A 12,219-nucleotide genomic window follows, 5' to 3' on the forward strand; every position below is an offset into this window, starting at 1 on the left:
CTTTTATTTATTTATTTATTAACAATATGCAGGTGCAATCACGGGAAGAAATGTAACTTCTGAATTACAGGCTGTCAGGCAACTGTTAGGGCAGATGATGATATTGAGATATAAAAGAAAATGTCCTAAAATCGATGGGGCTGGGAATGGGCTACTGAATTGGCTGCAGAGCTCCCAAAGGGCTCACTCAGCGAAACCTATTAGGGTTGCAAAACAGAGGAGCCCCGGGAGTCCTTGACTCTGAACTTCCCTCAGCTAAGTAAGCAAGGGGGACCTTCGCCCTCCCATTGTCTTGTCCCCTCAAATAGATGACAGTTGGAGAGTTGACAGTTAGAGCAGCTGTGCGGAACAGCCCCTCCCCCTCCCCCGAGAAGCAGCTGGGGGGGGGGGGAAACAGCCCAGAGGTAGGAGTGGGTGAGAGCGAGAGAGAGAGGGACAAAGGTCTCTTCTCATTGGCCAATGGCCGAGCGTCGCTCTCCCTCTCACCCAACACACACGACCTCCTTCGAACCTCAAAACATCCAAGCTTAGGACGGCCTAGAAAGGGAGGGCCGCCTCTGCCCAATCAGCGCTCGCGCGTCGTTGGCCAATCAGCACACAGGCATTTGGGCGGACTTTTCAAAAACAGATTTCCCCCCTCCCTCCTTGTCCCTTTAAAGGAGTGATGAGTCAAAACACCGTGTCCCTCCGCCGCTCTTTTCCTACGAGAAGCCAAGCAAAGCAAAAGCGAAGATGGGGCCCTATTGCCTTTATTATAGGAGAAACACCTCCGCCGAGTCAGTACTGATAGCAACTATCCCGTCTCGGGAAACAATGAGAAAAAGGGAGGATTATATTTTTTAACACTCCAATTCCCTCTCCTCCTGGGCGCGTCGTATCACTCAGCCTTGAATCCTTCCGCTCAAAAAAACCAAAAAACACCCTGAGCAGGAGAGGGGGGGAAACACACACACAAAACAAAAGCGGCGGGTCACGTGACGGCAAAGGGGGCGGAGCTGAGGGAAGGGGGGGGTGTTCTGCCACTCTCGGCCCTCAGACTCCATTTTGATGTCGCTCTGAAGCGTCTCTGGTTCGTTTGCCCCGCTGAGGCGTCCGGGGCTGGAGGAGAAGGCGATGGTGTTGCTTCTGCGCTGACTCCCGGCCGGGGAAGGACGGGGGAAGGACGGGGTTTGGAGGACGAGCGGGTGGTGGCTGAATGCGGGGCCGCTGGGTCGGGAAGGACGAGGCGCTGCTGCCGCTGTCGCCGCCGTTGTTGTTGTTGTCGGGATCGGCCGCCTCCCATCGCTCCAGCCCCCGACCTTCCTCCTCCTTCTCCTCTGACGAGAGAGGCGCCCCGCTCCTGAAGAGAGGTGAGCCCCGGTAGGTGGGAAGCAGCGCGCTTGGGGGGGGGGTCGTCTTGGTGGGGGCGTGAAATAAGTGGTCAGGGGGCCAACTTGAGACTGGGCGGGGGGCCGGAGAGTCCGCTTTTGATCCGTTTCTGCATTTAAAAAAAATATTTTCTTGGATTAATTCCCCCCCATAAGGACAATGCAAAACAAAAACAACCGAAGCCGGCGGAATACCGATAATTGGCAGCAATGCAGTTCATTAATAATCGATTATAGAGAGATCCATCAGTGCTGCCGCCTTGCAGAAAGCATCATTAAATAATAATAAAAGGGTTGCCTTTAAAAAAGAAAAGAAATCGGTGTTGTGCTGTGCTTTCTCACCATGCTATTGTGGGGGCTTTAAGAAAAAAATGCCGGTTTTGTTATTGTTAGGTGTTATGTGCAGAAAGGCGACAGATAAACGGATACAGTAAATATATAGGAGCAGGGATGGTGCTAGCAAAGGCCCCATTGAAAGGGGAGTGGGGTGACTTGGGAGGTAAAATGATAGGCTAGGAGAGGGGATTCTTCCTTTTCTTTTCTTTTAAAAGGTTTGAACGATTGCTGCAAGGATAATATTGTATCTCAATCCATACAATGCATATCTATCTATCTATCTATCTATCTATCTATCTATCTATCTATATTAATTTATTAAAGGCAGGCCAGTTATCCCTTTATTACATATGAAGAAGAGGGGTTGGTAGGTAATGAGTGCTCTCTGTAAGACTATGCATCCGATGAAGTGAGACTATAGTCCACAAAAGTTTATAGGAAAATAAATGAGTATAGTCTTTAAGGTAGCACCAGGCTCTTTGTTGTTATGGTAAAAGCTGACATCTGAAGGGGGTGGGGGAAGCAGAGGGGTGGTTCTGGCTCACTGCTCATGCGCTTAACTTGCCTCTGTATGGGTTTGGTGTGTGAGAGAAAGAACCCCACTGCTCATCCGGAATGGGGATGTTTTGGAAAGGTTGGGGTGGTTAGGTGGAGACCCTGATAGAGCAAGCTTTATTTGGAGGGGAAGACCCAAGTGTCAGGGAGACTGCCAGGTGGCTCTTGGGAAGGTTTAGCTTCTTCACCCTAAGTGAGAAAGATCTCCGATGGGGTGAGATGCCTTTTTTAACTGGAAGAGGATAGAGTAGTGGCACAAAGCCTTCCGGTGCGGTGCTAAGAAGATCGGTGTGCCTGGAGAGAATATGATTCTATCCATGGGGTGGGGGTGAGCAAATTCTGGTTGCAGAGAGGTATTAGGAAGAGTTTACTCAGGATGAACAGAGAATAGTAGAAGGTATTTTGCTGTGGAATAACTGTGTTTCCTTTGTGGCAGTGTTGATTGGGGGGGGGGCTGTAAATCAAATATGGAATTTAAGGGTGATTGAGGGTTCAGAGAGAGAGAGAGAGAGAGAGCAGGACAAGGAAGCGGGACTGGAACTTTGTTCATATCCAGCAAAAGGTATTATCAGAAGTTATAAGGATCTCTTGTGTATTGGGTTGCCTTTGTTGGACCAGGTTTACACATAAAAATTGCCTTGTGCTTGTATGTACATGGTAGATACTTTATTTATTTGTATTTATTTATTTATTACATTTATATACTGCCCCACAGCCGAAGCTCTCTGGGCGGTTTACAACAGTTAAAAATGGTAACTTTGCTTTGCACTCTGGTTTGGAGTGGAATTCTTTCATATTTATGATACCTGACAAGTGCTATTCCTCAGAATTTGACTAAAGACCAAATGGAGGTATCCTGGGCCTCAGAACAAAATCTTTTTTAGTTGTTTTTTCTCCAGGGTTGAACAAAAGGTGGCCCTTCACTTTATTTGAATAATAGAGGGTGGAACTGAAACCAGCTGCATTTATGACTCAAAACAAAAATTTCAGAGAGGGAGGGAGAGAGAGAGATACTACAAACAAGGGAAGGGTAGCAGGATATTGCAAAGGATCATTATTGGGATGGTCTCAATCATACTGAGAACACAGTGGAATCCGAGATCTCGCAGATTGGATTGTACGATTATAGGTTGGCCTGCCTGGAGAGACACTCAAAATGCCTTTTCGCTTGGGCATCCTAATGCTATGCATGTTTACTCAAAAGCAAGTCCTCTTTGTTTTGTGGAGTCTTACTCCCAAGTACGTGTATATAGAGGTGTAGCCTGATAGTGGTGGTTGCTGGTGAGTCTGTCTGTGCATATGCTTCTGCCGCCCCCTTCAGTCAGTCGGAAGTGGCTGTTGCTTTGTGTACGTGACAGGGCTCTTCTACGCCTCACTTCTCCCTCCTCCCTCCCTCTGTCAAAGGGCAAGAGAACAAGTCTTTTCCAGTACTTTCCACAGAAGAGAGAGAATTCAAACCAATCTTCTATCCCTTGCTAAACAATGAGTCGTCAATGTGCATTGCCTACACATTGTAAAAAGTTTACTAGTTAGATGGTCAGGCAGCTCAGAGACAGATGTAAGTGTGGAATTTTCAGGAAATAACCAGATCTTTAATAGTGAAGTTCTTATCATTATGGGCTAGGAATAAACTCGGTAGACTGGAATTCTAGCATGTATGATTCGTGTTTTCAGTGAGTGTTACGCCAACCTTTAAAATGACTATAAAGTTTTTTTCTCTCTCTCCTCACCCTGCCTCCTAAGATGAAGGACACAGGAGTTGAAGAACAGATGAGCAGTTGGCTGTTCAAGCAGCTGAAACTCCACTTGGAGCAGGAATGGAAATACCAACCTCGGGAAAAAGGGCTGAGCCTGATTGAGTGCACTGCTGAGGTGAGGAGATGCTTGTCCCTTGGGGCAGTAATTAAGTGTTCACGTGATTGAGCTTCAGTTGTGGTGACTTTGCAGAGGAAATGGCCCAAAGCATAGATTTTTCTTCGTGTAGTTAGACCAGGCAGCTAGTACTATCGCTAGCTAGCTACGCTATGAACCTTCAAGCCATTTCATGTACAATCGGCCCATTCAGATGTAACCATTTCAAGCCAATAAATCGTGGTGTATTAAGCCGAGAGCAGAAGTGAGGAACCTCAGACTTAAGGGCAAAATCCACCCTTTGGGGCTCCCCAGTTGGCCCTCTTTCTTCTCAGCACCGATGGTGTGGTGGTTTCCTGGCTTTGGGGCAGTTCCCCCCTCCCCTCTTTTGAATGGTTGAAATGCCTTTCCTAAGGCTTTATTTACTGTAAGAGTTTTAAGCTAAAATATGCTGGTGTTTTGGCCATACCCCTTTTGCCTTTGGCCCTGCCCACCACTGGAATGTGGATTCTGAAAGCTGCAAGGAAATGAAATTTGACCCTCGGGCTGAAAGAGGCTCGGCACCTTTGGTTTAGAATGAAGACCCATCCCCATTGCATTGGCTTTAATGCTTCTGTCTGTCACAAAGTGTTCAAAGCACAGTTCCCCATTATATTCAAACTGGGAAACTGTAGGTTAAACTTGGACTATAATCCATAGTATGGAGCCAGATTGCTTCTAAACTGTAAACTATCTCAGTAAAATGTTTTCAAAGAAGGGTTCTCCATTCAAATTTAGGTTGCAGATATAAGCAGAAATATATTCCTCCGTGCCAGCTAATAGGTCTTGTTTTGTACTTTCTACTGTTAGTTTTACCCTACCCTGTGCCTGCTTACCCTACCCTGTACCTGTTTGCATCCCCTTCCCCTCCTTATTGTTTTACTATGATTTTATTAGATTGTAAGCCTATGCGGCAGGGTCTTGCTATTTACTGTTTTACTCTGTACAGCACCATGTACACTGATGGTGCTATATAAATAAATAAATAAATAAATAATAATAATAATAATAATAATAATAATTGTAGAGATTTTAATAGCAGCTCTTTCAACAGTGGGCCTAATCCAGCCAAAAGTATTCAATATGAGTTTCTGTTGAACACAATAACAAAGATTTAAGCATGTGTTTCATTCTCCTTTTATTTATTTATTTATTTATTTAAGGATTTTTATGCCGCCATTCAGCCAAAAAAGGCTCTCACGGCGGCTTACAAAAGTATTTCTTGACAGTCCCTGCCCACAGGCTTACAATCTAAAAGACATGACACAAAAGGAAAAGGGATTGGAAGGGAGGAGGAGGAGGAGGGGGGAAAGGAAAGCAAATTCAGGCACTACAATCTTAGTTGCAATCTTTTCAAACCAACAAAACATAAAAACATTTAACGTCATTGTGCCTGATCTTACACTTAGCTTGTGGACTGGACAGCACTGCTCCCAAGTGGCTATACTAAGGAATTAGCACTGGCTAAAGTTTTTGTACCTGTGGGCACATTTGGGAATTTGAGAAACTACTGTAGGCACCACCACAAAATACCTAATCAGTGGATCTCCTCTTCAGCATCTATGGATCTTAAAGGAATGTCTAATTCAGCTAATTCGTGCAATACAGCTAATGCTTCCTTTAAACATACGTTTTGCAATGTCCAGTTGTTGCTTCTTTTGGGGAGGAGTTTATTACGCAGATACATTTTATATTGGAATAGACATCGACATTCACTGGTGTGCACGCTCTTTTAAAATATTTATTGTACCTGCTTCATGGATATTGTAAAATGTTCAGCATAAATGGATTCTCTGCACCCTTTTGACAACTAAACGACAGATATTTCAACACTGGAAGGATAAACCCTCACTTCCTCTAATGCAATGGATTGAGGAACATTAACACTTTCAACATCTGAATGGGTGGCACCACATTGGAGACCCCTTCGTGTGCGCCATGTCACCCACAGGAACTGTGTTGGGGACCCCTGGCTAGACTATATGAAGCATGAGTTGCATGTTTCTTAATTGACAGGTGTCACTTTGTTTGGAAATGAACTGTTGCCCCAGAGGTGTTCAGGTTGGGGTCAGCCTCTTATTTCTCAGTAGGAAAATGCCTGTTAGACTGAAAACAGTGCATTGCTTTTATCAAAGTTGGTGCTAGTCTCTGAGTGACTTTACTGTGGGTGGAAAAGTTTCTCTTCTACAGAAAGAAACAACAATTGAGCCTTCTCTGAACAAGCCGCTTGTAGGAGTAGGTTGAGGTGGAAGGGTTTCTGGCCCCTGGGTAGCTTAACTAAGGCCATTCTCCCCCCCCTTTTCTTTCCCTTTTCTTTTTTGCCCCCTCTTCCAAAGAGATTGGCCACCCTAGCAGAATGTATACATGTTCTAAGGTTTTTACAGTACAGAGTCTCTGCAGTTAGCATTAAGATATTGTATCTCTTACTACAGAATGAAAACACCTTATGTCCAAGACTGAGGAATGCAAAAGTAGAAGATCTCTGGAGTCTGACCAGCTTCTTCGGGTTTGCAACAGAAACATTTGTCCTGGCTGTCAACATTCTAGATAGATTTTTGGCACTTATGAAGGTATGTAGAAGTGGAAGAAATTGCTGTATCAAATTTTAAATATATTGTCACACATACACACACACATACACAGAGAGAGAGAGAGATATTTGGCACTTATGAAGGTATGTATATATTCTGAAAGCTTTTGATGCTTCCTTTCGACTTTAAGACAATATAGTCATTAATTTCTTGGCACGTAGAATGATTCCACAATAAACTATTCAGAATTGGGGAGTTACATTCAGGACATACTGTTTTATTAAATAAGTGTGTAATATGCCCTTGTTCCGGATGAGACCGTGTAAATAATCTATTGCTGAAATCTAGAAAATGACCATTGCAAGTGGGAATTCAGGGGGGTTTAGGATTATATTTTAAGATTTACTACAGCTTATTCTGATACTGCAGTTGAGCCTAGCTTTCTGATATAAAGATCTTATTGTTCTAGTCACGGTAACGAACTGAATTTACAACACAGCATGAAGAATGCTGAATGGATTTGCAGTACATTTTAAAGTGTTTTACTTGTTATCCATTGCTCACTGTTGCTAGGTAGCTTGCCACCTGCAGCACCAGTTCATAATGTTCTTTTCCTTATCCTTAGGTGAAACCTAAGCATTTGTCCTGCATTGGAGTCTGTTGTTTTCAGCTTGCTGCTCAAATAGTTGAAGAGGAATGCAACATTCCATCCCTTCATGATGTCATCCGGATTAGCCAATGCAAATGCACTGTGTCCGACCTGAAGCGAATGGAAAAAATAATCTCAGAAAAACTGCACTTTGACTTCAAAGCTACTACTGCCTTAACCTTTTTGCACTTGTACCATACTATTGTACTCTGTCATACCTCAGAAAGGTAAGTATTGGATCAGTCTAATTTCCTTTTTTTTAAAAAGTAGGTAGCCTCATGTCCACATCCTATCAGTTAGCATTTTGACCGTCCCGTTCTTGCCTACCCTTCTTATCACTTGCAGTAACTGCAGGTACTCCAGTCTTAGTTAACATGTGTGATAGGTGCTCATGCTTAATGGAATAAGGAAATATGGCTGAAACCGGAGGATAGCAGGGGCAGTACTTCCTACAAGATGAATGGGACAAGTGAGATTCTTACAGGAGATGGATTGATCCACCTTACAGTTTGAGTAATGCCGACATACTGTCATCATTTATTTATTTATTTATTGCATTTATATACCACTCCATAGGCGAAGCTCTCTGGGCGGTTTACATCTGCTTTTAAAGCCAATTTTTACGTTTTTTTCATCTTGTCCCTTTATAGGAAAGAATTGTTAAATCTTGACAAACTGGAAGCACAACTTAAAGCTTGTAACTGCCGACTAGTCTTTTCAAAAGCAAAAGTAAGTCTGTGGGATGGGCTCTACTCAGCAGATGAACGTTGGAGTTCAGTAACGCATTACTTAGAGCTGGATGTGTATATTTGTACTTTCAGCCGTCCATCTTGGCCCTGTGCCTTCTCTCTCTGGAAGTGCAGACTCTGAAGTCCATTGAACTGTTTGAAATCGTCCTGTGTATTCAGAAGCATTCAAAGGTAAGAGATTCAACTACGTTTTATTTCTCTTGGAGAGAGCAATCCTAACAGCCGCTCTGGAAAGTGTAATGGTTGTTTGTTTTTCAAGGCAGTGTTCCTAGTGAATGATTGGAAGGGTCAGATTGTTGAAAAGTTTTAGATTAATTTTCTACAGACAGGTTTCAAGTTTTTTTAAAAAAGAGGGAATAAGGACTCCTTGCAAAGTGAAAGTCGCTCCCATTTTTACCTACCTTGTGGGCAAAAATGAACTCCTCTGCACATAATCCTGTCTGCAATTCCAGTCAGTTTTACCTGAACACAAGTTCCATTGAAATCAGTATGTTGGCTTCAAGGAAATGCGGTTGAGATATGCAGCCCAATTGATCTGCCTGTAGTCTGATTTGTGTGTGCTTACTTGGAAATACGTCCCAGGCACTTAAATTGGTGTGGCTAAGATTGTAGCCATTGTGGATTTGTAACAGAGTTTTGTTTCTAGAAAGACAAATATAAATTAAGATGTCGGGGTGTGTTTGTATTTTAGATAAGTGACAGTGACTTACTCTACTGGAGGGAGCTGGTTTCAAAATGCTTAGTAGATTACTCTTCTCCTGCCTGCTGCAAGCCAGACCATAAAAAGCTAGTTTGGATTGTTTCAAGACGCACTGCCCAAAACCTTCAAAACAGCTACTATAGTGTTCCTGAGTTGCCCACAATCCCAGAGGCTGGCTGCTTTGATGAAAGTGAGAGGTAGGTAAACCACAGGGGTCTTTCTCAGAATAACTGACCATCTGTAAGTAATAGCAGTACAAATAATGGACTTAAACTTCCTTCTTTTGGGATGATCATGAAGTAGTATTGGTTTTGTTAGCACTTAGAACAAGGACGGAGAAAGTATTGGCTCCTCCATCGCCTTCCCAATATGGGGACGGCAGTGGAGCAGAGAAGCCAGCTGGGTCAGGCTAGGGGAAGCCGAGGTAGAGCACAGCAGACTGAAGAACCTGTAGCCAGTTCTTCAGCTGGGGATCCAATGCCTGTCATGTCAAGAACAGGGCCCTGCCCCCTGATGCCATTCTGCTTGTGGGGGACAACCTGGCCCTCTTACCTGCGCTAGTTTGACACCCACCCACCCACCCCCAACTTGGAAAGATAAAACTGCATTTAATTTTGAGGGTGGCAGATACCAGAACACTATAATATATGATCACATCAATTATGAATTGTGCATATATGTATCTGTGGAGAAGGGAACATAGCTAAATGGTAGAACTCATGTATTTTATATGTAGTTTGTGCCAAGATCAATTCCTGATATTCCCAGTTTTTTTTTTAAAAAAAATAGGTAGCAGGTTTATGTGAAAGATCTCTGCCTGACACCCTGGAAAGCCACTACTAGTAAGAACAGACAGTATTGTTCTAGATAGACACACAGTCTGCCCTGGTATAATGCAGGTGTCTTTAGAACAGGAATGGCTTGTATATTCATTTAATTTTATTAGACTTCCCACCAGTGTTTGCTAACTTCATAAAATAAGAATGTGTAGTCAAGCCTTAACCACCTGGAGAACTTTACTAACCTATCTTAAGTAGCCCTGAGTGTGCTTGCTTAGGCACTATTTAAGCTCTTGCAGGACCTGATCAAGGTTCACCTGGTCTAAAAAGGAGGGTCTTTAGTTCAGTGGTAGAGCATATATTTAGAATGTAGAAGGTCCCAAGTTCAACCCCTGGCATCTCCAGATAAGTCAGGAAAAACTTAACGTCTGAAACCTCGGAAAGGTACTGCTGCCAGAATGTCAACAATACTGAGCTAGACCAGCTCACTCCGCCTAAGGCGGCTTATATCCCTAATGTTCTTTTCAAGAATCCCCACAGCCATTTGCCATAGTGTTATGTGTGATTGATTTTTAAAATCCCCCCTTTCTTTGTATTTGCTTTTTCACGTTTTTTTGTATGACTGATAGTTTTATATCACTTCATCTTTTCCAGTGAGGATTCTTGCGAAGATATGAGCTGTGGAGAAGAAAGCCTTAGCAGTTCTCCGCCAAGTGATCTGGAAAGCACGTTCTTCTTTGACCTCAAACCGAAATCAAAGTGGCAGGCCCTCTCCTTCGACTCAATGTGCTAGATTCAGCTCTTAATGCATTATAGTACTTTAGGCAATAAGTATCTAAGCACTCTCTGTACCTTGGTACATAGTCTCATGGAGTACCCAAGATGTGTACTGCGCTTTTCTCCTTAGTGATAAGTCACATGTATGAAGGTGAATCCAATCAAGCATTTAGGCCCTTATTCAGCGAGAAGCATTAAACAAGTACACATTGCCTGCTAGCAGGCTACAAGATAGCTGCAAGTGCTTGAATTGCCCCGCCGAAAATAGAGGTTGAATTTTAACGGTGAAATATTTTAGGGATAGGTTAAATTGCAAAAACTAAAAATATGCTTATTTCTTTTCGGGCTGAAGTACTTTAACCAAAACTTTCATGGTGCATTCTTTTAAAGAAAGGATCTCTCATTTTTTAAAAGCTTTGTTCAATTTTAGGAAGCTTATTTAATCAAGCATATGCTTAGATTTTTTTAAAAAAGGAGGAATAAGATGACCTTTTAAGTGCAAACCAACCTGGTTAAATGTTCCAGGCATATTTTAGTGATCCTCATATGAGGAATGAGATGTGTTCAGAAAGCCTTTGTGTTAATGTAAAAAAGCATAGTACTTAAATTAGAAATATTGGCATTCAGTGTAAAGTCCACATTCCCGTTAACTACTAACTCCTGTAGCTTATTTCAGTATTTTTAAAATCCATAATCATAACATGTTTGCATGCTTAAGTGAAAGTTCTTAGCGGAAAGGCAATTGATTATATGCAGAAGTGTTGGTAAATGTGAAGTTGATAAAACGGTTGTAATGACACTTGATTGCTTGCCATTTTTTTTCTTAAAGCACAGACTTTATGGTTACATTATTTAGTATCTTAAAATATATGCAAAGTGAGCAAAAGAATAAATGTACTCTGTAGTCTAATGATGATGTGAAAGCAATGCCATGGTAGAAATGAAGGGGCAGCAACAGTTAGGATTGTGTGGCCATCTTGTCTAGGCTGAAGTGCCGATGTGAATGGTGATGTGTGGTGTGCTCTGATTTTTATAAAGAAAAAAACGTTTACAAAAATGTGTAAAAATGTAAATTAAAATCTGTATAAAAACTTCAACAAAATAAGCTGAAAAATATTGTATTTTTACAGTGTGTATGTAACTTTCTATATGTTGCATGTAGATATTAATTTATTGTATCCTGTATATGATATAAATACTGTATATTGAAGGCTTGCTTTTTTGGTACTACAAGCCTAAGTGTCAAAAGATGTTTTCTGAAAGCTATTTTCTCTCAAAGATAACTCAGACAATCTCTTTGCTTCAGTTCAATAAAACCAAATGCTTTTCCAATCTGTGTCTGCTCTAATGCAAGTAAATGTCGGGCTGGCATGAAGTCAGAAATAGAAGACTCTTTCTAGAATGCGGTACAACTTCCACATTAAGAACTTGAACTTCCTTCATGGGGAAATTCCCTTCCCCAGAATTAAAGGCAGCCTTTTGGTGAAGAGTAGCTATTACATGCAGTTTGGCTTCTGTTTCTGGCAAGATGGGCCTGTACCATTTGCCCATTCTGTAAAATTCTCTGGCCACCTTCTTATCAGATCTAGTTTGATCCTATGTCTATGTCTATGCTTTATGAACCTTTCATAAAGAATTGGAAAACAAGCAAGAACCTACTGTAGTTGATTCCTTAGTTGCAATTTCAATTTGAGTAAAATGTCCTCGGGAAAAGGTATCCAAGTCATAGAATCATAGAATAGCAGAGTTGGAAGGGGCCCACAAGGCCATCAAGTCCAACCCCCCGCTCAATGCAGGAATCCACCCTGAAGCATCCCTGACAGATGGTTGTCCAGCTGCCTCTTGAAGGCCTCTAGTGTGGGAGAGCCCACAACCTCCCTAGGTAA

The 12,219-nt window shown here is 42.4% G+C and overlaps 1 protein-coding gene across 2 annotated transcripts; it reads left to right on the plus strand.

Moving 5' to 3' along the window:
• Positions 1–1,047: 1,047 nt before the first annotated feature.
• CCNG2 (cyclin G2) lies at positions 1,048–11,665 on the plus strand. 2 transcript variants are annotated; one of them, XM_063135417.1, is made up of 8 exons: positions 1,048–1,359; positions 4,002–4,130; positions 6,581–6,718; positions 7,305–7,555; positions 7,979–8,057; positions 8,150–8,248; positions 8,769–8,974; positions 10,211–11,665. In XM_063135417.1, the coding sequence occupies exons 2-8, from the start codon at positions 4,002–4,004 to the stop codon at positions 10,347–10,349; spliced, it is 1,041 nt and encodes a 346-aa protein (XP_062991487.1). In that variant the 5' UTR covers positions 1,048–1,359; the 3' UTR covers positions 10,350–11,665. The 2 variants fall into 2 exon arrangements, with proteins under 2 accessions (XP_062991487.1, XP_062991486.1); XM_063135416.1 differs by having other exon boundaries at positions 1,048–1,349.
• The last annotated feature ends 554 nt before the right edge of the window (positions 11,666–12,219 follow it).

Source organism: Elgaria multicarinata, chromosome 10 (assembly GCF_023053635.1).
Source record: "Elgaria multicarinata webbii isolate HBS135686 ecotype San Diego chromosome 10, rElgMul1.1.pri, whole genome shotgun sequence".
NCBI classification, from domain to species: Eukaryota; Metazoa; Chordata; class Lepidosauria; order Squamata; family Anguidae; genus Elgaria; species Elgaria multicarinata.